This window comes from Pseudonaja textilis, chromosome 9, assembly GCF_049901715.1.
Source record: "Pseudonaja textilis isolate UNSWEBS1 chromosome 9, rPseTex1.2, whole genome shotgun sequence".
Lineage (NCBI taxonomy): Eukaryota > Metazoa > Chordata > Lepidosauria > Squamata > Elapidae > Pseudonaja > Pseudonaja textilis.
In genome coordinates this window covers 5,430,676-5,456,747 of record NC_141998.1, presented here as the reverse complement: position 1 = coordinate 5,456,747, position 26,072 = coordinate 5,430,676, and the positions used below count along the sequence as shown (strand labels likewise).

The 26,072-nt window shown below is 43.6% G+C and overlaps 1 protein-coding gene across 2 annotated transcripts in view; it reads left to right on the top strand.

Annotated features, from left to right (window-relative positions):
* Positions 1-26,072, top strand: part of BMP1 (bone morphogenetic protein 1) — a 176,246-nt gene that overhangs the window by 130,816 nt on the left and 19,358 nt on the right. For both annotated transcript variants that reach the window (XM_087938640.1, XM_087938641.1), the window contains exons 8-15: positions 3,099-3,214; positions 7,424-7,526; positions 9,870-9,986; positions 10,979-11,124; positions 13,426-13,621; positions 17,544-17,669; positions 20,941-21,101; positions 23,211-23,391. In XM_087938640.1, coding sequence (XP_087794766.1) covers positions 3,099-3,214; positions 7,424-7,526; positions 9,870-9,986; positions 10,979-11,124; positions 13,426-13,621; positions 17,544-17,669; positions 20,941-21,101; positions 23,211-23,391 — 1,146 coding nt within the window. The remainder of the gene's footprint in view (positions 1-3,098; positions 3,215-7,423; positions 7,527-9,869; positions 9,987-10,978; positions 11,125-13,425; positions 13,622-17,543; positions 17,670-20,940; positions 21,102-23,210; positions 23,392-26,072) is intronic.

Below are 26,072 nucleotides of genomic sequence, written 5' to 3'. Positions count from 1 at the left end.
GGTCTTGTTCCTTCCAGATAATACTTAGCAGAAAAACTATACTGGTCCCTAATAATAAGTCAGATGAAATGTTGATTTGGGGTTTTGCTGATTAGCTAGGTTTGGTGGTATAAAAATGGCTAGTATATATTACTATATAAAAGTAAAAAGTTAAAGTTTCATGTTTTCACCTTATTCTACTGCACCAAAAGGAGTAAGAAGTCAAAGCTTTTTCCCCTTTTTTGTCCTCTTCCCTACACTTTTCTTTCCTCTCCTTTTCCTCTCCTAATTTTACCTTTATTTTCATTTTTCTTTATATTTTTTCTATTTTATGCTTCAATAAACTAATAAAATTTTGAACCTAATAATGAGATGATAGGAGGAGGTAGAAGGAATTGGACTAGAATAGAGCTGGAAGGGACCTTGGAGCTCTTCTAGTCCAGCCCCCTGCTCAAGCAGGAGATTATATATCATCTCAGACAAATGGCTGTCTAGTCTCTTCTTAAAACCTCCAGTGAAGGAGCACCTACGATTTCTGAAGGCAAGTTGTTCCACTGGTTAATTGTCTTCACTGTTAGGAAATTTCTCCTTAATTCCAGGTTGCATCTCTGCTTGATTAGTTTCCATCCATTATTTCTTGTCCTGCCCTCAGGCGCTTTGGAGAATAATTTGACCCTGTCTTCTTTATGGAAGCCCCTCAAATACTGGAATACTCCTATCATGTCTTCTTTTCTCTAGACTAGCCAAACCCGAATCCTGCAGCCGTTCTTCAAATATTTTTAGTTTCCAGGCCTTTGATCATCTTAGTTGCTCTTCTCTGAACTTTTCCCAAGATCTCAACATATTTTTTGTAGTACAATGACCAAAATTGGTTGCAGTATTCCAGGTGTGGTCTTACTAGGGTTTTGTAAAGCAGCACGAATACTTCATGTGATTTTGATTCTATGCCTCTGCTTATACAACCCAGAACTGTATTAGCTTTTTTGGCAGCGTCTGCACACGGCTGGCTCATATTCAAGTAATCGTCCACTAGGACTCCAAGGTCCTTCTCACAGTTTCCCTTTTTGAGACAGGTTTCACCTAATCTGTGCTTATACCTTTGATTTTTTTTTTCCTGCCTAAATGTAAACCTTGGCTTTTCTCCACATTAAAATGCACTCAAATTAAAAACTAAAACACATTTAAAATTCAAGGAGTTGAACTCCTATGTCTAGATGGGAGTTTGCAAGGAATGGGAGTTTTTGATTGGTTTATTTAATTTAATTTTTTATTTGATTTATTTGATTTGTCAAATGCTTACAAGATAATAGGTATAAGAATTAACATGAGTATGAATGCAGGAAATAGGGACGAGTAAAAGGGAACAATAGGACAGGGATGGTAGGTAAGATGGTGCACTTATGCACGCCCCTTACAGAACTCTTAGAAGTGGGGTGAGGTCAATAGTGGATAATTTGAGGTTAAAGGAGTGGGGGTTAGAGGATGTAACAACAGAGTCAGGTAGTGCATTCCAGGCATTGACCGCTCTGTTGCTGAAGTCATACTTTCTGCAATCAAGTTTGGAGCAGTTTACATTGAGTTTGTATCTGTTGTGTGCTCTTGTATTGGTGCCATCATGGACCATGGCATTCATGCCATGTGGCGCTCTTAAAAACCTGGGTAGGATTGGGGCATGTCTGGGGTAAAAAAACAGAGAAAGAAGGTCTATTTCTCAAAAGAATCTGGAAACCCCCCTGGCGTTTTGATGTGAAAGGAAGAACGTAGCAACATGAAAAATCTTGTAAGATTTGCGCTGACCATGTTCGACTTCTGTTACTGTGGCAACATGGCCCCTGCTTGGTTCCCATAGTTACTTTCACAGCTGCAGAACAAGATGTAGATACTTTGGGGAAGGATTGGGTGGGTGGGGGGGTCTTATCTCAAATGAGAGCCAACTTCAGGAGCCAAACAAGAGATAAGAAATAAGTAGCTGATGCAGTTCATTGGAGGAAGAATAGGGCCATTTTGTAATCCCTGTACATAAGGTACCTTAAGCAGGATGATGTAGGAACCAGTGTTGTGAGAATGCGTGTTCTTCTTTCTCAATGCCCAATGGCAAAGATAGGATGGAAATTGAAGTATGTCACCCACGCCTGGACAAATCTCAGAAACTAGAGGATGGGAGGAACAGGAAATCTGGTCATAATTCGTTGATCCCGTCCCTGAGAAGGAAAAGATATCTTGCAAACTTAATATCTATAAAACTGAACTATTTACCTAAAGTGTGCCTTTTGCAAGGCTGTGTGCTTCTTGTCGTGGAAACTGTGTGACTTTGGCAGGGTTTTTCATTGGGGAAAGGGCGTTTGTCTACAAACCTGGTTACAAAGCCTCGTGCACGTGGTCATAATTCACACCTAGCTTTCTAACTGATTATACCACCAAATGGACAGGGAATACTCTAGAGAAGGACATGCTTATTTCACCCTGCATAACAATCTGGCAATGCCTGAACTCTGAAAACAGCTTGCTCGATTCCTGAAATTAGAATCCCTTGGATCACTTTAGGAATACATTTTTGGGGCATCTATTCTGACACAGTTCCCCAAACACGACAAACCCTCTGTAGTTGAATCAATGACTCCGTTATTAGGAGCAAAAAGTTTCTCTCTCACCACAGGCTAACAAGTCCATCCATCCGTAAGATGAATAGTTGTCTGCCACATCTATTCATCTCTGCTCCTTGCCTTTTATCCCCAGATAAAGGCTTCACTAGCAGTGGTGGCTCTTCCATCCCAAGGACCAGCCCATAGATTTCCACTGTTCTCCTCTCCTCTGGTTTCTTGCAGCAGTGCGTCAAGCACTGGACCCAGCTGTTCCTCCTCTTCCTCATCAGCCACTTCCAGACCTGGGGGCTGTCAACTCTCCATCTGATCTCGATCTCTCTCCCTCCCTTTCCCTCCCTCCCTCCCTCCCTCCCCCCCTCTCTCTCCTCATCTGATTCAGCTGTTGGAGGGGCCGGTGGCTGACAGGCCGCACCAGGACCCTAAATTCAGGCAGTGTCTTCTTTGTATTACTCCTTTTATTTATGTATATTTATTTTTGTGTTTCCATTTTATTTTATTTTTTATTTTCTCCTCCAGCTTGTGGAGAAACACTGCAAGACAGTCAAGGGAATTTCTCCTCACCTGACTTCCCCAATGGATACTCTTCTCACAAGCATTGCATCTGGAGGATATCAGTCACACCAGGGGAAAAGGTAAGTGTTGGTTTAAAACCTCCGCCTTCATTTTATGGAATCATACAAGATCAAGTGAGGTACTAATACCACTCTATAAAGCCCTAGTAAGACCACACCTAGAGTACTGCATCCAGTTTTGGTCACCACTCTATAAAAAAGATGTTGAGACTCTAAAAAGAGTGAAGAGAAGAGCAACCAGGATGAAGAGGGGACTGGAGACTATAACATATGAAGAACGGTTACAGGAGTTGGACATGGCTAGTCTAGTGAAGAGAAGGACCAGGGGAGACAAGATAGCAGGCTTCCAATATTTGAGGGGCTGCCACAGAGAGTAAGGAGTCAAGCTATTTTCCTAAGCACCTGAAGGCCAGACAAGGAATAATGGATGGAAACTGAACAAGGAGAGATTCAACCTGGAAATAAGGAGAAACTTTCTGACAGTGAGAACAATCAATCCCTGGAATAGAAGTTGCCTTTGGAAGTTGTGGGAGCGCCATCACTTGAGACCTTCAAGAAGAGATTGGACTGCCATTTGTCAGAAATGGTGTAGGGTCTCCCTCTTTGGCAGGGGGTTGGACTAGATGACCTATAAGGTCCCTTCCAACTCTGATTATCTGTTATTATTTGTATATTATCTTACAAAATGCTGTCCTTCCTGTTCTTTTTTGCCAGTAATGCTTTCTCTTGGGAATTATTACCTTTGAGTGGACGCTATTAATGCATCCGACCAGATTATTCCAAGCAAAGCAGGTAGTCCTTTACTTACGACCCACATTTCTGTTGCTAAGTGACACAGTTGTTAAGTGAGTTTTGTCCCATTTTGCGACCTTTCTTTCCAGAGTTGTTAAGTGCATCACTGCAGTTGATAAGTTAGTAACACGGTTGTAAAGTGAAACTGGCTTTCCCATTGACTTTGCTTGTCAGAAGGTTGCAAAAGGGGATCATATGACCCCCTGGGACACTGCAACTGTCGTAAGTTCAAGTCAGTTGCCAAGCATCTGAATTTTGATCACACGATCGTGGGGATGCTACCAAGGTCGTGACGGTGAAAAACAGTCATAAGTGACCTTTTTCAGGGCCGTTGTAACTTTGAACAGTCACTCAATTAATGTTTGTAAGTTGAGGCTTACCTGTAAAAGCTAAATTTATGTAACTTATTCTACATTTTCCTCCTGAATAGATTATTTTTCTAGGAACAAAAAAATGGAAGAAGTAGTCAGAAATCATAGGTGGGCTAGTAACAAAAGTATTGTTACAAAGCCCTTTGAAAAAACACATTAAAATTAGTTGTTTGGGGCTCTGAAACTTATTCAGTGAAGGGGACTGGAGGCTGAAACATACGGTTGCAGGAACTGGGCCTGACTGGTCTAGGGAAGAGAAGGACCAGGGGAGACAGGATAGCAGTCTTCCAATATCTGAGGGGCTGCCCCAGAGAGGATGAGGGCCAAGCTATTTTCCTAGGCACCCGAAGGCCAGACAAGGAATAATGGATGGAAACTAATCAAGGAGAGATTCAACTTGGAAATAAGGAGAAACTTTCTGACAGTGAGAACAGTCAACCAATGGAACAGCTTCAGAGGTGGTATTCAGCAGGCTTTGACCAATTCTGGAGAACTGGTAGCGGAAATTTTGAGTAGTTGGGAGAACCGGTAAATCCCACCTCTGACTGGCTCCACCCCCATCTATTCTCCACCTCCCGAATCCCAGCTGATTGGCTGGGTCTCCTTTTGTTGCCCTGCACAGGAAAACGGAGCTGGAAAGCAGGTTAGTGGGGTGGGGTGGGAATAGAGATTTTGCCGTATCCTTCCCATGCCTCGCCCACCAAGCCACGCCCACAGAACCGGTAGTAAAAAAAAAATTGAATCCCACCACTGAACAGCTTGCCTTCAGAAGTTGTGGGAGTGTCATCACTTGCGGCTGTCAAGAAGTGTTGTAATGACGAGGCAGTCGAGGTGTTTGATCATGATCACATGAATCATGATGACTTTATTGGAGTCTCGTCTTACATTTATACACATTTTAGTAATCCTCTAACATGGGTTAACTTTAGTTTCTGCTCAGCTTTCGTTACTGTTTAGCATAGTAATTAACACAACTAATTATCTCTAGTTCAAGTCTAACGTATGTTTACTTCCTCTCTCTAATCCTTCTTTGCATTAGTGATTTTGTTTGCCTGAGTTGTATTTGCTTGATAAACATTCATTACCTGAGGTTTGCCATCAGGTAGGAACATTCCTGCAATTACAACTCTACAAAGAAGAGATTGGACTGCCATTTGTCAGAAATGGTGTAGGGACTCCCGCTTGGGCAGGAGGTTGGACTGGATGACCTACAAGGTCCCTTCCAACTCTGATAATCTGTTATCTGTAGAGCCATCTCCAAGATGAATCAGTGTAACCTAAGATCACCTAACTGGAGTTTAAACTGGGTCTGTCACTTGAGACATATATTCTCCTCTTTTTCTTTCCCAAAAGCTCCTGCAGAGACAAGTATCTGGATGTGCTACAGATGTTTTGCACTTCAACTCCCGTAAAGCCCCAGTCAGGATGGCAAATAGCGAGGAATGACAGGAGTTGTGCAAAGCATATGGAAGACGACATCAGGTTCCCTTAATCTCAGGCCCTTCCTCTCTTAATCCATTTTTAATATTGCTTCCGGTATCAGGTTTCACATCATCCTATTTTGAGAACACAGGAAAAAAAAAACAGAAACAGATGGAGGCAGTCCATCATCCTGGAACATAAACCTATTGTAATATTGGGAAGCCGTTTGCCATTGGAAGAAAAGTTCAAATCTACATTAGCATATTTCCTAGGGATTTTAATCCCTTCCCCCCCCACATCATTACAAAGATGTGTATGTACCTCATCCTTTCCAAATTCGAGTAAGGAAAAGAAATAACAGATGCCGTATATTGCATTCTTTCAGTACTTTATGAAGGTTACAGACAGTAACTAATCTTTTCTCTGCGTAGGTTCTTTTGCCATATTTACTATCCCATGCGATGCTGTAATGTAATTAAATGGGATTATCTCTATTTTCTCTGGCTTGGGAAAGAGCATTCTTTCTGGAAAAGCATCCAAGTCTTCATGTCTGGCAAATTCTGAATCGAGCTGAGAGATTTGGGGCCATTTTTAAGATTACAGAGTCTAAATTGCCGCTAGTTTGGCACAGCTGGACAGTCTGGTTCAGGCGTATCTCCAGTCAACTTGTTTTCCACACATAACAAAAGAACATGCAGGTAGTTCTTGATTTGCAACCACAATTGAGCTCCTAATCTCTGTTGCCAAAGTGAGACAGTGAATTTGCCCCAATGAATTTTGCCCCATTTTACAACCTCAAGCCACAGTTTTGAAGTGAATCGCTACAGTTGTTAAGTTAGTAACACAGTGTCAGGATTCCAGCAATAGCTCTAATTAAATCATGATTCTCGAGCCAAACTTCAAAAAGCTGCAAAGGGTCTATTAGAGGTGACGTACTGGAATCGCCCTGTATGAAACCAACTCTAGTATGCATAATTTACAGTCCCCTATGACCCTGTTTTCCCCCTCCTCCCTGGGTGTCTCATAAATCAGATTCTCCAATTGAGCATGTTCACGGGAGCAAAAGCTCTGGTATTTTAGTTACAATCTTTTAAAGATAAGAGTTGGAATGTACTTTTGCTTTCAACTACTCTTCCAGATTTCCTTCCTCTCCCCTCCCCCACTTTTTATGGCAACTACTAAAACAGGCATAGGAATGTTTTATGAGTTGTTAAGTGTGTCATCATGATTTATGTCTATGATGGGCAGGCTCCATTATTGTTGTAAGTCAAGAACTGCCTGCACTTACTACATTTTAGCATAGAAGAGGAATGCTTAGGACTTGGAAAACAGGCTGTTAAGGGTATAAGAGATGACCAGGCTGAGCTCAAGGGAAGGGTCAAATGCATCGTCAGTCATGGGTCCCTTCGTGTCCACACAAAATCTAAGTCTATCCCCCCTTGAATTCCTTATCTGCCGCCAAATTGCTTTGACTGTCAGTAGTTCAGGTTCTTGTAGGCTGCTTAAGCTTGCAATAAATCTTTATACCCATTTTAACTATCTTGATCTCATGATTTCTCTGGGGTAGTTGATGTTCCTCAAAATGGTAACTCGCGAAACAAATAAGAAATATGTAGAGTATGCCATAGTACTATTTAGGACCTGCTTCCTGCTCAGGTTGGTGTGGTCTCTGCTTGCTTTTTAGATCATTCTGAACTTTACAACCCTGGATCTGTACCGCAGTCGGCTATGTTGGTATGACTACGTAGAGGTGAGAGATGGATTCTGGAAGAAAGCTCCCCTGCGAGGTAATCGGCGAGCATGTCTTGGTGGTTGTGCATGTGGCCAAATCTCATTGAGGAACATCTCCCAGGCTGATTGATTGACTTCCTTCCCCTTTGTAAAACCCAGCTCTGATTTGCGTGCGCGTGTTTTGTTTTGTTTATTTCATGGCTTACAAACGTTTTGGGGGAGCAGTAGGGATTGGAGGCATTAAGTACTTCCTCATTGGTTGAAATATACCGTAGTAATAAAGGTAGGTAAATGTGGTGCAGTGGCCTAGAGGTGGAGCTTTCATCTCATAATCAGGAGGCTGTGAGTTCAATCCTAGGCAGCAGCAGATATTTCTCTCTCTGGGCATGAGTAAATATCAGCCGCGAACTCTGCATTGGTGATAGGAAGGGCATCTGGCCAGTAAATACTCAGCTCCATTCACTCTACCCTGCAATGGATAATGGGGTCATTAAAAGATAAAAAATAAAGGTAGGTAAATCTACTCTGAGATGTTTACACATTTCTGTCCTGCAGTCATTCCCTAAATACTCCTTATTTTCACTTTTCAGAGTTAGATTGACTTCCTTTACAGTCATCTGGACTGAGATAACCTAGATAAGATTGAATGACTCATACACCTGAACTAAGAAGCATTCAGTGCCTCATTCGGATGCAATTTCCTCTGGGTCTGAAAATTGTATTTAACCGAGTTTTGCTCCTTTAACTTGGTTTTCTTTTTCTGAGCCTTAACTGTTGTTCTTAAACTTAGGGTCCCCAACTCCCCATCCACGACCCGGTGCTGGGCTGCAGCCTATTTGGAACTGGGCTGAGATGTGGGTGAGCACATTCATGCACGCATGTGTACACAAAGCTGCACTTGCAAAAGTGGCTCACGCATGCACGAAACCATGCTCTCTCTACCACCACCGCCTCGTCCTGTTCGCCAAGCCAAAAAAGTTGGGAGACCACTGTTCTGAACCGTAGCGTACTTGCATTATCAATTGGTATAGTTTTGACAACCAAGCCCTCTTTTCACGATACTTCATCAAGACAGTTTCTTTTTCCTGTCTTTATTCTTGAATTTGTCCAAGTCCTGATGGATAATATTGTCAAGGTCATTCTGGAGGCTTGGTCCATGGAGATCCTCCATCATCCAGGTCTTGGGTGTCCCAAAGGTGTTTTTTTTTTCAAGGGGCAATTTGACTTTCTGTTTTTTCTTTTGAAGATGTTTTGCTTCTCATCCAAGAAGCTTCTTCAGCTCTGACTGGATAGTGAAGAATGGAAGGATTTATATTGCAGAATGGAAATGACCAGTAGTCTGCAAGGAGTATAAATCACTGCATTCCCCACCATTCACCTTTAGAATTGAAGAAACTTCTTGGATTAGAAGCAAAACATCTTCAAAGAACAACAAGAAAGTCCAGTTGTCTCTTGAAAAAAGCACCTTTGGGGCAACCATGACCTGGATGATGGAAAACCTCCATGGCTTTGAAAAACCTTCCTGGGTGCTTACTAGAGGTGGTATTCAACAGGTTCTGACCAATTCTGGAGAACCAGTAGCAGAAATTTTGAGTAGTTCAGAGAACTGGCAAATACCGCTTCTGACTGGCTCCGCCCCCATCTATTCTCTGCCTCCCGAGTCCCAGCTGATTGGCAGGTCTTCTCCTGCCCTGCACAGGAGAATGGAACTGGAAAGCAGGTTAATGCAGTGGGGAGTGAATGGGGATTTTGCAGTATCCTTCCCCTGTCACGCCCACCAAGCCATACCATGCCCACCAAGCCACGCCCACAGAACCGGTAGTAAAAAAAAATTTTAATCCTACCACTGGTGCTTACAGATTGACTTCACTAAATATCTATGGAGATTCAGTCCTCCAGGTTATGGACTTTCTGGTTTTTCTTTGTTTTTGTTTTTCGTTTAAGTTTTTTGTCTGCAAGGACCATAAATCCTTCCATTCTCCCACCATCCAGTTCGAGCGGAAGAAGCTTCTTGGATGAGAAGTGAAACATCTTCAAAGAAAAACAAGAAAGTCCAGTCACCTCTTGAAAAAAAAAAAAAACACCTTGGGGACATTCTGGAGCAGTAACTTTATTATTATTTTTTTCAAACTATAAAACACGTAAAGTTTGCAACAGCCTAACTACCAACCCGAGCTACTAATATTCAAACAGGCTTGCAAATATCCTTTACCTTTTCAGAGGTGGAGAAGTAATCCTGCTTCCAAGATTCCCCTCCCAGGAAAATTTATCAGGGGAGGAAGAAGTTTGCTGATCAGAATAAAAATACACGACATTCTTCAATCTATGCTTTGCTGTAAAATAATAAATCGTAATAACCCACGTCAGTGATGTATGTGTGTATGTGTTATTTTCTCCAGGTAGATTCTGTGGAAATAAACTTCCGGACTCAATTATCTCTACCGACAGCCGTCTTTGGATCGAATTCCTCAGCAGCAGTAACTGGGTTGGCAAAGGGTTCTTTGCCGTCTATGAAGGTAGAATATTTTCCTTTTTTTAGTCCAAATCATTTGGGGCACAAAAAAAAAACAGAAACAGAAGATCAAAGAATAACATATTTAGGTGCCAGTCGGTCGTAGATTGAAATAAATACAGGTAGTTCCTTGACTTACGACCACAATTAAACCCAACATTTCTGTTGATAAGCGAGAGAGTTGTTAAGGGAATTGTCAAGTCATAAAACATTTCTATGCCTGTTTAGGGTTGCCACAAACAGAAGTGGGAGGGGGGAGGAAATTTGAAAGAGTATTGCAGCAGTTTGGAACCGAAAGTACATTCCATTCATATCTTGCAAAGATTGTAACTAAGCGGGAGGAGTTTCTGTTGTGCAGATCTCTAATTGGAGAACGTGATTGATGACTCTTGGCTATGAACATGTTTTGTTGGAGAATATGAATTATGATGCACCCAAAGGGGTGGAGGGAAACCAGGGTCAAGGGTGACAGTGAATTACGTGTCTCAGAATTGGCTTCAAGCAGGTTGTGCCAAACATGTTTGCTCCTAATAGATTGTTTATAGAAGCCAAGAGGAACATACGTGCCAAATTTCAAGTTTGTAGGCTTTACGGTTCTGGAGATTTTGTGATGATGCATGAGTGGTCTTTCACTTTTATATATATAGATGTGACTAAAGGGTTGGATTTGGGCCAGGAAGTCTTAGATTCAACTTCCACTTAATTTTGATGCTTCTTAGATCAGGGGTCTCCAACCTTGGTGACTTTAAGACTTAGGGACTTCAGTTGGCTGAGGAATTCTGGGAGTTGAAGTCCCCAAGTCTTAAAGTTGCCAAGGTTGGAGAGCCCTGCCCTAAACGATTTTGGTTTCTTTGCTTCTTCAGTCAAGTTGCTTTTAGCCCAACCTGCCTAAAAGAGTCGATTTTGTGGGGCTAAAATAAGGAAAGACACCTTGGTGTAATTTGCCTTTCGCTCTGGCTGGTAAAGCTATCAATGCAATCAATATTTTTCTTCCAGCCATCTGTGGAGGAGACATGAAGAAAGACAAGGGGCATATCCAGTCTCCCAACTACCCTGATGACTATCGACCCAATAAATTGTGTACTTGGAAGATTACTGTTTCGGAAGGATACCACGTCGGGCTCAACTTCCTGTCCTTTGAGGTATCAGAAGAAATTCCTGCAGTATTTTAGTATATGTTGTTAGGAATATAAGTCACCTAACAGTTATTTGGGTTGGAAATATATAAGCCAGGATAGACATTTTAATACTGTCTCTTTAAGAGAATCCTAAAAGTGTAATTGGGTGTGGTTTCTCAAATGGCCATAAGATGGAGCCAGAAACCTGGGTTGTCTTAGCCTTAGTCTCAGAAGAGCGTGTGTCTCAGTGAGTCTCTTTTTCCTTCTGTTGGAGAGTATTTCCATTCCTCCATTTTTCCTTCTAATTGACTGATATTCTTGGATTTGACGTAAGTCTGATACTGAACTTTTTTTGACACTGGACTTTGTTATTGGATTATCCCTGGACTGAAAATTGACTGATTTAACCTGTGAATGACTTTGGACTGTGTTTGAACTTTGCTTAAACCTTTCTGGAAGTAAAAACCTACATTTACTGTACAGTGTATCTGTGTGCTGTGTGTGTGTTATTCAAACACTTCTCTCAATATGTCTCCCTGTATGCGCTCATTCTCCTAACGGGGAATTACCTCAACATATGTGTTCTGTCTCACCTTCTTTTCCAAAAGATGAAAGAGTACAAACTCACACAAACACAGGCAGGCAGGCTGGCTCAGACTTCACAGAGTTAATTCTTTGGAACTGATAACGTCCTTGGCATTCCAACACGCTCTGCCTGTCAAGTCCGAACTGATAACAAGTAAAAAGCTACTTACAAACAAATACAAGGCAGACCACAAAAATCATTCAGAAAGAAAACCTGAAGTAAGCTTAAACTTTGTCCCGTACAAAGTTCCAGCTGACAACACATCCACTTTTATCCCCTGTGAGGTGTGGCTCAATGACACAGCTCACTCTCTGACCCTTCCACGCCTCCTACGTTGTTGCTCACATTTCTCCCTACGACGCTGCCTAGGATCAAGCCAACATTCTTCCTCTTGACTCCCTGTCAGGGGCTGCTCCGATATACCTTTCTCCTGATTAATCTCAGGCTGTTCCTCTCGGCTGTCCGATGAAACCTGAGGCATTATCAGGGAGGAAGGCATTGCCAGAGAGGAAGGTCCTGGGGAGGAAGGCATTCCCAGTTCCTCCTCCTCATCTTCCAAGTCCTCTTCCTCTAACAGCACAAGCTCAGGAATCGGAGCCACAACACATATGTGCTAAGACTACCACACCATAACATCAAAAGCCTCCTGGGAGCAAAAATGGGCCATGGGGAGGCATTTCTGGGAGTTGAAATCCACAAGTTTGCAAAGTTTTGAGACCCGTGATCTAGAATGTTATTTCTCTGATCTCTTAGAACTGATCTGCTATCCATACCTAAACGTTAGGTTAGCTTCATAAAGTATGAAGGATAATCTTCTTGGAATTCTCTTAAAGGTTCCCCTTGCACATATGCACCAGTCATTTCTGGCTCTAGCGGGGGCAGTGCTCATCTCTGTTACAAAGCTGAAGAGACAGCACTGTCTGGAGACGTCTCCGTGGTCATGTGGCTGACAGGACTAAACGCCAAAGAGGCACAAAACACTGTTCCCTTCCCACCAAAGTGGTCCCTATTTTTCTACTTGCGGTTTTTACCTGCTTTCAAACTGCTAGGTTGCCAGAAGCTGAGACAAGCTCACTCCGTTATGTGGCGTTGGGAATTCGAACAGCCAAACTGCCAACCTTTCTGATCGACACGCTCAGCATCTTAGCCCCTGAGCCACCATGTCCTTATGGAATACTCTTTCTTTATTCCTAGTAGAACCTCTTAGTCAACTGCCTTTTCCCTTTCTGTTTTTTCCATCTAATGTAGGTTAAGGTGCCACCAAGAGCTGATCGACATTTTCAAAATGAAAACTCAGCAATTTATCGAGATGTCCGTGTCCTCCTCCCTTTTTAAAAAAAATAATTTTTATTAAACTTTTTCACTATTAAAAAACAATACATATAACAACAACATGTATAAAAACAACACATATACCCTCTTCACAGTGGTGTGACATCAACTATTCCAATTAAATCAATAGATACATATTTACATTATTTCTTATTCCTACAGTTTAACTAATTGTACCATTTTTCCCAGACCGTATAGTATTCCATGTCTTCTCTATCTTGCAATTCTAGTGTGAGTTTGACCATTTCTGTGCAATCCATTATTTTCTTATCATCATACTATCTGTGGGGATACTATCTAGTTTTCAACTTTGTGCGTAGGTTATTCTTGCCCCTGTTAGTACATGTATTATGATATATTTAATTTCTTTCTTAAATATTTCCCTTTTTCCCCCCATATCTCCCCAGATTGAGCGCCACGACAATTGTGCTTATGACTATCTGGAGATCCGGGATGGCAGTTCAGAGTCAGACCCTGTGATTGGAAGGTATTGTGGTTATGACAAGCCCGACGATATTAAGAGCACCTCCAATAAGTTATGGATGAGGTTTGTGTCCGATGGATCCATCAACAAGGCTGGCTTTGCAGTCAAATACTTCCAAGGTAGGGTATAGAGCTTGGATTATTCAAGGCAGGGTTGGATAATCTTTGGATGACCAGCACCTATAATTTATAGCTTTACAATTGTGGAGAGGGCAACGTTGTATGACAAAGAATGGGTGCAAAGTAGAGAGGATTGTGTCATAGAGAAGATAGCAGTCATGATAGCAGTCTTCCAATATTTGAAGGGCTGCCACAGACAGGAGGAGGTCAAGCTATTTTCCAAGGCACCAAAGGCCAGACAAGGATTAATGGATGGAAACTGAACAAGGAGAATTTTAACCTGGAAATAAGGAGAAACTTTCTGACAGTGAGAAAGATCAACCTATGGAACAGCTTGCCCACGGAAGTTGTGGGAGCGCCATCACTTGAGACTTTCAAGAAAAGATTTGTCTGCCATTTGTCAGAAATGGTGTAGGGTCTGCCGCTTGGGAGGGGGGTTGGACTAGATCAGGGGTCTCCAACCTTAGCCCCTTTAAAACCTATGGACTTCAACTCCCAGAATTCCTCAGCCAGCAAAGCAAAGCTGGCTGAAGAATTCTGGGAGTTGAAGTCCATAGGTCTTAAAGGGGCCAAGGTTGGAGACCCCTGGACTAGATGACCTATAAGGTCCCTTCCAACTATGATTATCTGTTATCTGTTAAGGAGTGTTCAGATTTTCTGATTTTTTCCCCCCTTGGGTGAGAAGAGGTGAAGGTGGGACATTACATTTTTTGTTCTAAAGCAGGGGTGTCAAACTTGATTTCATTGAGGGCTGCACCAGGGTTGGGGGGGGGCATAGCCAGGGGGCGTGGTTAGCTTGATGTCACTCATGTCAGGTGCGCCTCAGGTGGCCTGAGCATTCTGCCAGCCAAAAAGGGCTCCCAATCTCCGTTTGTGGCTGGGATGGCCCCCTGCAACTCTCTGCCAGCAAAAACACAGCTCGGGAGGACCTTCTGAGCTCCATTTTCTCTGGTAGAGGCTTGCAGGAGGTCATCCCAGCTAAAAATGGAGATTGGGAGCCTGTTCTCACTGGCAGAGGCACTGCTGTTTCCAGAGCGGCCCCGGGGGCCAGATCTAAGCAGCCCACGATTTGATACCCCTGTTCTAAAGCCTTTGTCAGGGTTCCAATTGCCCTAATTAAATCATGAGCCTTGAGCCAAACTTCAAAAGAATCCAAAAGATTTATTAGGAGCAACATGTCCGGCACTAACCTGTATGTAGCCAACTCTCAGACACAAAATTTACTATCACCTATGACCCTGTTTTCCCCCAGCCCCCTGGGTGTGTCATAAATCAGATTCTCCAACAAACACATTCATGGGTTGGTGTCATCAATCACACTCTCCAATGAAGGATTTTCTTCTTTAAAAAACAAAACATAATAAAGGGTAGTTTTATTAAATATATTTGGCACAAACCTTTTGATCCCTTCTCAAAACTCAGTACATTTAGCAAAAGACGTACTAATATGTTTATTTTATACAGCTTATGAAAGAAGGGTAAGAGAAGGAAGGTGATTTTCGAGGGCAGAAGATCCGGTAGCCTAGGCTACAATCTCCACAAGATAAGTGTGGAATGTGCTTCTGGCCTTCATCTGCCCCACTGCTCCCTCAGGCCTTTCCCCCCACCTCCTTCTTATGGCAACTCGGAAACAGGCATAGGAATGATTTACGAGTTGGCAGCCTAATTAGAAGGATAAGGTCCCATACCTGGAAGCCAAACAGAGCAATGAGAAATGGCAGTTCTCATGGGCTGTATGTGAACTGGATTCAGAAGCTCAGGTTGATCATCCCCATGAACCAAAAGAAAATATTTGCATTTTAAGTAAGGATGAGCAATGCTTTGATGGTCAACGGTTGTGGAGGACCTGTGGGCCATAGCAGATGGGGTGATACTACAATCTACACCTGAGTAGACTGGCTATTCCCCCCTCACACACACACACACACACACACACACACACACACACTATTTTTGACCCCAAAGTGCTTTTCCAAAAGGCAACTGAACTTTCTTGTTTGTTTGTTTTTCTTTTTGAAAAGATTTCACTTTTCATCCAAGAGGCTTCCTCAGTTCTGGCTGAATGGTTGGGGAATGGAAGGATTCAACATTCAAGCAGAACTGAAGAAGCATCTTGGATGAGAAGCAAAACATTTTCAAAGGGTAAAACAAACAAACAAGAAAGTCCAATTGCCTTTTGGAAAAATACCTGTCAGGTTTCCAAGTGATGAAATCCATTTAAAAAGAAAAGAACCAAGTCCATCTTCCAAGACAAATTCTTTTATTTAGGAAAGCATCAAATTGGCAAAGTCCATGGTAATTCTGGATCTGATGCAACCCGGAATTACCCCACAATATTAGAAGTTAGAAACAACCCCCAAAAGTCACATAGAAGTAATTCAATGTTGCTTGATGTCATAAATCTCCACCTCAAGGGGCCTGAGCACGGACAGCTCGTTTTCCCACAGGAAGAAGAATCACCTAGCCTAAACAACTCTCTCCCTCCACTCCTCCCCCCTTGGGAATGTGGCAAGCCCGAAACCCTTTCCCCTCATGACTGCCACAGAGAAAGTAAGAAAAAGAATATATACTAAGCCTAACTAAAATGGCTACACATATGTCAGTTTGGGGCTTGACAGTACCTTTGGAACAACCATGATGTGGATGATTGAGAATTTCCATACATGCCCCACATTTTTTTCCCCTTGGAAGAGGTTTCTTCCCTTTTTGAAAAAAAGCAGTATTCATACTGTTTTAGCCTTACGACGCAGTTTTCACATACAGCTGGTAGAAAAATGATAAGAGAACCACAAATCAACTGTGCAATCAGCGAGAATCCTCAAGGCCCGTTCATGGGTGGTATCTGACCTTGGCTTTAAAACAAGGCAATCCTGAGAAATGTTCGTAATGTACCACTATGAAGTATTAGTAGTACCACTTCATAAGACCTTGGTAAGACCACGCCTGGAATATTGCATCCACGATATAAAAAATATGTAGGGACTCTACAAAGAGTGAAGAGAAGAGAAAGAATGAAGAGAAGGACAACAAAAATAATTAGGGGACTAAATTATACAACGACTAAAGCATACAATGAACAACTGCAGGAATTGGATATGTCTAGTTTAATGAAAAGAAGGAGTAGGGGGTGACATGATAGCAGTGTTCCTATATCTCAGGGGCTGCCTCAAAGAAGAGGGAGTGAAGCTTTTCTCCAAAGCCCCTGAGGGCAGGTCAAGAAGCAACGGGTGGAAACTAATGCAGGAGAGAAGCAACTTAGAACTAAGGAGGAATTTCCTGACAGTTAGAACAATTAATCAGTGGAACAACTTGCCACCAGAAGCTGTGAATTCTCCAACACTGGAAGCTTTTAAGAAGAGATTGGACAAAATATTTGTTTGAAAATAGTATAGGGTTTCCTGCCTAAGCAGGGGGTTGGACTAGAAGACCTTTTAGGGTCCCTTCCAACTCTGTTATTCTGTTAAATGCAGGAGTAGACAAACAGGCAAGTGTTTCTATTTGCAGGACTGTTTGTATTGGGCCACTGGGGGGCAGACGTAACACGGGTAAAGTGTAGGGTTTTTTTTTCCAACTCTGCTAAGGACACCATCCTTTTACTGCACTTCCTAGAGGCAGCTTATTTTCTGTTTCCAGAACAGATTCTTGTTTTGCACAGCTGGCCGTATAATCACAATACATCTTTCTTCCTAGACCGTGGGGATTTGATCCTCTTTCTCTTTCACTCCTTTTTTCTCTTTCCCTCTTTATTAAAATAGCTCCCTCTTTAGCTCACGGAGATGGAACGCAAGAAAACTGGATTATTCCTGCAGAGGTTGGAAACACAACACCGTTGCGGTAGAGAGAAGCCGTCAAGTTTTAGCCTACAGCATAGGCCAAAGAAAAAAGAAAACAGATGAAAATTTCACTGCTTTTGTCATTCCAGAAGTGGATGAGTGCTCACGACCAAACAATGGTGGATGCGAACAGCATTGTGTGAATACCCTGGGTAGCTACAAGTGTGCCTGTGAACCTGGCTATGAGTTGGCTCCCGACAAACGCAAGTGTGAAGGTGAGCATTTTAGAAAGCATCTGTTCCGGTTCCAAGAATGTATATGCCCTCTTTCCCTGAAAATAAGACCTATCCCAAAAATAAGACCTAGCATGTTTTACATGTGCGCCTAATATAAGCCCTACTTCCAAAATAAGGCCTTCTGAAGAGTCTGTGTAGCTGACTGACTGCCCATTCCATCTGGTTGATAAAGGTACAATGGCCATGAGGTAAGGCCTTAGGGCCCCCGCAGCCAGGCCATCCATACCCCGATACCTGCCTTGCAGGGCAGAAGTTTACAATTTAGGTTATATTAGTATAGTCTAATACAGCCTGGAGGTTACTGGCAAACTGAGGCCTTAGATAGAGATAGAAGATAGACAAGCAGACAGACAGACAGGTAGGCAAGATATACACTGCTCAAAAAAAATAAAGGGAACACTTAAGCAACACAATGTAACTCCAAGTCAATCACACTTCTGTGAAATCAAGCTGTCCACTTAGGTAGCAACACTGATTGACAATCAGTTTCACATAGGCAGGTAGCAAGACATCCCCAATATAGGAGTGGTTCTGCAGGTGGTGACCACAGACCACTTCTCAGTTCCTATGCTTTCTGGCTGATGGTTTGGTCACTTTTGAATGCTGGCGGTGCTTTCACTCTAGTAGCAGCATGAGACGGAGTCTACAACTCACACAAGTGGCTCAGGTAGTGCAGCTCATCCAGGATGGCACATCAATGCGAGCTGTGGCAAGAAGGTTTGCTGTGTCTGTCACCATGGTGTCCAGAGCATGGAGACAGGCCAGTACACCAGGAGACATGGAGGAGGCCATAGGAGGGCAACAACCCAGCATCAGGACCACTACCTCTGCCTTTCTGCAAGGAGGAACAGGAGTAGCACTGCCAGAGCCTTGCAAAATGACCTCCAGCGGGCCACAAATGTGCATGTGGCTGCTCAAACAGTCAGAAACAGACTCCACAAGGGTGGTATGAGGGTCCGACATCCATAGGTGGGGGTTGTGCTTACAGCCCAACACCGTGCAGGATGTTTGGCATTTGTCAGAGAACATCAAGATTGGCAAATTGGCCACTGGCTCCATGTGCTCTTCACAGATGAAAGCAGGTTCACACTGAGCACATGTGACAGATGTGACAGGGTCTGGAGACGCCGTGGAGAACGTTCTGCTGCCTGCAACATCTGCCAGCATGACCGGTTTGGCAGTGGGTCAGTAATGGTGTGGGGTAGCATTTCTTTAGGGGGCTGCACAGCCCTCCATGTGCTCACCAGAGGTAGCCTGACTGCCATTAGGTACCGAAATGAGACCCTCAGACCCCTTGTGAGACCATATGCTGGTGCGGTTGGCCCTGGGTTCCTCCTAATGCACGACAGTGCTAGACCTCATGTGGCTGGAGTGTGTCAGCAGTTCCTGCAAGACGAAGGCACTGATGCTATGGACTGGCCCGCCCATTCCCCAGGCCTGAATCCAATTGAGCACATCTGGGACATCATGTCCCGCTCATTCCACCAACGTGACGTTGCACCACAGACTGTCCAGGAGTTGGGGGATGCTTTAGTCCAGGTGTGGGAGGAGATCCCTCACGAGACCATCCACCACCTCATCAGGAGCAAGCCCAGGCGTTGTAGGGAGGTCATACAGGCACGTGGAGGCCACACACACTACTGAGCCTCATTTTGACTTGTTTTAATGACATTACATCACAGTTGGATCAGCCTGTAGTGTTTTTTTCCACTTTAATTTTGAGTGTAACTCCAAATCCAGACCTCCACGGGTTACTAAATTTGATTTCCATTGATAATTTTTGTGTGATTTTGTTGTCAGCACATTCAACTATGTAATGAACAAAGTATTTAATAAGAATATTTCATTCATTCAGATCTAGGATGTCTTATTTTTGTGTTCCCTTTATTTTTTTGAGCAGTGTAGATAGATAGGTACATGCCCTGTAGCGAGAAAATATTGGATAAGGACAAAAAAAAATGGATAGAAGAAATAATTAAACAGCAAATTGAATTAAGACTGGAGACTTTTCTATTAGTTATAATAATGGGAAAATATGATAAGAAAACAGAGTATCTAATGCTACATTTATTAACGGCAGCAAGAATTACTTATGCACAGAATTGGAAAAATGATAGTATGCCACCAGAGGAAACTATGATAAAAAAAGATACTAGAGTGATGGATAAGTTTGACCATGGAGATAAAGGAAAGAGAGGAAACGGATTATTTTTTGACATGGAATGTACTGTATGATTGTCTAAATAATAGATATATCCTATTGTCGTATAGGATAATAAGGTAAAAGTTACAGTGGACAAAGATAGAGTAAGGAATATAAACAAGTGTATATATCGTTAAGATTTCTGTAAATGTATGTATACCATCAAGGAAGGGTTGTAATGAATAGAAATGATGTTGTATAGAAGAAAAATTGTTTAAGTAAAAAATTTTTTTTAAAAAAGATATAGATAAATAGACAGACAGACAGAAATGATAGATACCATAGTTGTTAGAAGATATATATATATATATATCTTTCCTTAAGTTTACTTACATGTATGGTATTCAGCTTTGTTCGGGTATTTTCCCACGTCATTGTAGTTGTGCTTTTAAAGTTGTAGCAACGTTTTGGCAGAATATCATCTGCCATCATCAGGCTTCTGTATTGTGTCCGTCTGATGGTAGCCGATGGTAATGTGATCTAGAAAGATGTTTACATTGACCGTGTAATGAAAACCTTTTTTAGAGTAACATCAGAAAACCTGCAGAGCCTGATTTCAAAGCCCATCCTCCTGAAAAAGTTCACCCAATCTCATTGAATATGAAAAGGAACCACTAGAGCAGGGGTCTCCAAACTTATCAACTTTAAGACTTGTGGACTTCAACTCCTGGAATTCCTCACCAGCAAGCTGAGAAAGTCCACAAGTTGACAAGGTTGGGGACCCCTGCTCTAGAATGGGAGTCTCCAAACTTGGCAATTTAAGACTTGGGAATTCTGGGAGTTGAAGTCCTCAAGTCTTAAAGTTGACAAGTTTGGAGACCCCTGCTCTAGAATGGGAGTCTCCAAACTTGGCAACTTTAAGACTTGGGAATTCTGGGAAGTCCTCAAGTCTTAAAGATGCCAAGGTTGGAGACCTTGCCCTAAAAGAAGGCAGTTTGGTAATGCCCAGTGAAGAAATCCACCAGCCTTCATTTTCTCCTAGAATTAGAAATCCACAACCAGGCATGAGATTGATTGAGCCTCTATGTTCGGTTTTATGCTTTGCAGCTGCTTGTGGCGGGTTCCTCACCAAACTCAATGGCTCCATCACGAGCCCTGGATGGCCGAAGGAATATCCACCCAACAAGAACTGTATCTGGCAGCTGGTGGCGCCCACCCAGTATCGCATATCCCTGCTATTCGACTACTTTGAGACAGAAGGCAATGACGTGAGTGTTGTCCTTTAGAAAGAAGGCACTGGGTTTGTGTAGATGGCTATCTCGCAACTTTTGAGTTGCTGTGGATTTTCATTGATGGAGGATGGGATGCCCATTAAATAAACAATATGGAAGACGTAGTGCCCCAGGCAATGGTGGGATTCAAATTTTTTTACTACCAGTTCTGTGGGCGTGGCTTGGTGGGTGTGGTGTGGTTTGGTGGGCGTGGCAGGGGAAGGATACTGCAAAATCCCCCTTCCCTTCCCTCCCCACCCCTCTAACCTGCTTTCCAGTTCCATTCTCCTGTGCAGGGCAACGAAAGGAGACCCAGCCAATCAGCTGGGACTCGGGAGGCAGAGGATAGATGGGGGCGGGGCCAGTCAGAGGCGGTATTTCTCTGAACTACTCAAAATTTCCACTACCGGTTCTTCAGAACCAGTCAGAACCGGCTGAATACCCGCTCTGGCCCCGGAGTTTTATACTGCTTTCTGAAGGTAGAAGGAAGATTTAGGAACAAGATTATTCTGCAATCGCAGGACAGTCACCAAAACAGCTTTATTTCCATACCCTAAATCAGGGGTGTCAAACTCGATTTCACTGAGGGCCACATCGGGGTTGCATTTGACCTCGGAGGGCTGGGGGCAGGCATGGCCATGGTGGGCATAGCCATGGGACTCGTGTCAGGGGCACCAGTGGTGACCAAGTACTAATGCAGGACTTCCCTGAGACCCTCTCTCGCTCTCATTATAATCTCCCTTCCTCTCTTCTTTCCTTCCTTCCTTCCTTTTCTTCTTTTTCCTTCCCTCTTCATTCTCCTTTCTTCTTCCTCCTTCCTCTCTCTCCTTTTTGTTTCCTTCCTTGCTCTCTTCCCTTCTTCCCATCTTTTTCTTTGTCTTTCCTCTTTCCCTTTCTCCTTTCCTGTCCCTTTGGCAACTCTCAAACGACCGTAGAAATATTTTAATTGGCGTAACTGCTGGAATCCTGACACCTTTCTTGCACGCTCAAATGCAAAAGGGGAAACATTTTTCCTTTTGTTTTGTTTTTAGTTGGTTTTGATTGCCCTCTGCCAGCGAAAACGGAGCTCGGGAGGCACACACGGCCTAATATCAGGTACGGGGGGGTGCCCCCTGAGCACGGGGTGCCCCCTGAGCTCTGTTTTCACTGGCAAAGGCACCGCAGGCCAGTTCCTTGCTGTTTCCAGGCCAGATCTAAACACCCCCTCGGGCCAGATCCAGCCCCAAAGGCCTTGAGTTTGACACCCTTGCCCTAAGATTGATTATGTTCCTGCATTATGGATTGTTAGTTCTGGAAAGATGATTGATTATTCCAATAGGTTTTTGAATATTTGGTTTGGAAGAAAATTTAGAAGAATTAATGAAGCGGGTGGAAATGGGGCTGTTAAGTATCATGTTGGCCTAGGAAGGTAGTTGTTTTTTTTTTTTAAAGAAAATCATTAACCACGATCCACCCCTGTGGACTTAAATGGCTAGCTCGGGAATTCTGGGAGTTGAAGTCCACAGGTCATAAAGGGGTCGTAGTTGCCCACCGCTGATCTAATAAGAAAACATTTTTCTGAATGGATGAAACCAATAGCAGTGCAGTTAAAGACTCCCAAAGGTTTGTGGTCTCAGGTATCAAAAGAGAAGACATGTTTCCATGCGGGATGCAGAACAAACTTTGGCTGTGACCACTTCTGCCAGCGGTGGGATTCAAATACGTTTACCGCCGGTGTCAGTGGGCATGGCTTGGGAGGCACGCTTTGCATGCATGCACACACTTTGCGTGCGCGTGTGCACCAAATGCGCACTTTGCGCAGGCGCGGAGGCATTCTAACTCGCCTCCTGCGAGCCTGCACGATCCCAGTCACTTCAGCAGCTGTCGCGCAGCACTATTCTGTGTCGTGCAAAACAGTTGAGTGTCAAATTCAGACGATAAAGGTGAATATGGGAGCCCAGGTGGGTGGGTGGGCCCAACAGCAGAGCGGCAGAGATAGCCAGTTTGGTCTCTGCTGCTCATTGCCGCTACTGAGTCGGTAGAACCGGTAGAATACCACCGCTGACTTCTGCCCACATTCTCCTCCTCCTAAACCTGGGCATTATTTCCTCTTGCCTTTCCCTTTAGGTGTGCAAGTATGACTTTGTGGAAGTGCGCAGCGGCCTCACTTCTGAAGCCAAGCTCCACGGGAAGTTTTGTGGAGCAGAGAAACCCGAGGTAATCACCTCCCAGTACAACAACATGCGCATTGAGTTCAAGTCTGACAACACCGTTTCCAAGAAAGGCTTCCAAGCTCACTTCTTCTCAGGTAGAGCCACCTGGTCTCTTGAAAGCATGCCTGTCTGTCTCCCGCTTCGTCCCACTCCAGCAACTAACGCTCCTTTTTTAAACAATGGATTACGCTTAGAGGATGCAATGCCTGATTTCCCCCAAAGGGAAGAAGATGCCACCTTCTTAGAAAAGGAATTCTGGCCTTAGTTTTATTGGCGTAACCCCTGAAGGAAACAGTTGTGATTGCACATTGGGGAATCCTTCTCCTTCTCCTCCTCCTCCTCCTCTTCTCCTTCTCCTCCTCCTTCTTTCCCCCTTTCCCCTTTTTCTCCTCCTCCTCTGGGTACTCCATCATTGGAGGCTTTTAAGAAGAAATTGGATAGTCATTTGTCCAAAATGGCATAGGGACTCCTGCTTGAGCAAGGGGTTGGACTAAAAGATCTCCAAAGTCCCATCCAACTTTGTTATTCTGTATTCTGTAAAAGGCATTTTTTGGTCTTTAACCAAAATCAACCTTTTCCCTTCCCTTCTTTTCTCTCTTCTCTTCTCTCCTCTTCTCTTCCCTTCCTTTCCCTCTTCTCTTCTTTTCTCTCTTCTCTTTTCTCTCTCTCCTCTCCCCTTCCCTTCCTTTCCCTCTTCTCTTCTTTTCTCTCTTCTCTTTTCTCTTCTCTCCTCTCCTCTCCTCTTCCCTTCCTTTCCCTCTTCTCTTCTTTTCTCTCTTCTCTTTTCTCTCCTCTCCTCTCCCCTTCCCTTCCTTTCCCTCTTCTCTTCTTTTCTCTCTTCTCTTCCTCTCCTCTCCTCTTCTCTCCTCTTCCCTTCCTTTCCCTCTTCTCTTCTTTTCTCTCTTCTCTTCCTCTCCTCTCCTCTTCTCTTCTCTTCTCTCCTCTCCCCTTCCCTTCCCTTCCTCTTCTCTTCTTTTCCTCTTCTCTTCTCCTCTTCTCTTCTCTTCTCTCCTCTCCTCCCCTCTTCCCTTCCCTTCCCTCTTCTCTTCTTTTCTCTCTTCTCTTCCTCTCCTCTCCTCTTCTTTTCCCTTCCCTTCCTTCCCATTACAAGCCCCACTTTGGAAAAAAAAACCACATTGGATCTCAGAACTGCTGTTGGTACCGGTGCCAGTTCAAAGCCCCGGAAAGCCCATTTTAAGAATCTAACGCCCCCAACAGTCTCCACTTCAAACCACCTCACCTCTCTTCTGAAGGCATTGCATCCTCTGGCCCCACGTTATTTAAATCTGTCTATCTCACTGACCCAGGCTTTAAATGCCATGGATGGACGGCTGCTCCTGCTTCTGTTCTGGTCCTGGTTGCCCTGCCTACTCTCCTTGGCTTGGTCTCGTGATGTGTTTCTTTCTCTCCCCCGCCCTGCTCCCCAGGGTCCAATTGAAGGCCTCTTGTGGAAGAGGCCAGGTCAACAGCCCCCTTCCCCAACCTTGACGTAGGAGAGCTGATAAGGAAGCACTCATTTCTTTTCTTTTTCTTTTGATGGGACAATTTTGAAGGTTGTTTGTCTTCTTGCAGAAGTGACTGATGTGTTATGTGTATTATGTGTGGCGTGTAAGAGGGAGAAAGGTTTCCATCTCCTCCCGCCCCCCTTCTCCATCTTGCTTGATCAACCATGTGTATGTTGTGGTTAGCTGGCAGCAGGTGTGGACGGCTGAGGAGAGCGAGGACTCAGATGAGGGGCCAGGACCATTAGGGAGTGGACTGCTGCCTTCGGAGATTGTGGGGGCTGGCAGCAGTGATGAGGAGGCTCCCGAGGAGCCTGTGCTAAGTACACGTGCGTGCAGGATTGCTCATAGGAAAGAGAAGCTACAACAGCCCGGGCAACTCGGGAGTAAGGCTGCAAGGTAATGTGCCCTCCTTCAAGAAGATAAAAGCCAACTGTGAATCAGACGTTCTTTGCAGGAAGCAAAGACGTTTTGAAACCCCCAGCCTCGTGGATATTCCAGTATCCTGAGTTTGTATTTGAAGATTCTTACTTTGCAAATTATTTCTTGTCTGTTATCTTTTGGCAAGTCTTGCCCAATTTGGCAAGGCTTGTGCTTATCACAGGTAATTATTTTGCAAAAGCATTACAAGTTTTCTGTTCCTTTTGGATTGTGTTTGATTTGTTGAAAAGGGGTGTGGGTCAGAACAGTGTATCCAGGCTATTTGAATGCTTGCTGGGATCTCAGGAAAAGGAAGTTGGGAAACCATTACCTGCTTATGTTGTCTCGTGTTTCAATGTGGCGTCAACTTTTGTCTCACTGCAACGAAGGCATCATCGCTTCGGGAGAACATTTTATCTAAGCAGAATTCTCTGCAGACTGATCCATAAATGGCTGGAATTCATACCGCAGAAATTGCTGAAATACCAAGTGAAAAAAAAGCAATAGTTTCTGTTTTTATGGAGATACATGCCATGCAGACAATGTTTAGACACTGGGAAATGGCTGCTAAGACCTAAATTCTGGGCAGTACAGGTAGTCCTTGACTTGCAACAGTTTGTTTAGTGACTGTCATTACAGCATCACCCCAAAAAAGTGACTTATGACCGAATAAAACTCCCTGAACAACTTGTCTCAGCAACAGAGGCTTTGGGCTCGAATTGTGGTCATAAGTCAAGGACTACCTGTATTTTATTTTAAACCATGCTTATCTATAAAATAGCATGGTGGTCAGTTGGATTCATCAGCCTGCTCAGAGTTATTTCCTAAATAGGATGATACTAAGATGTGTAAAA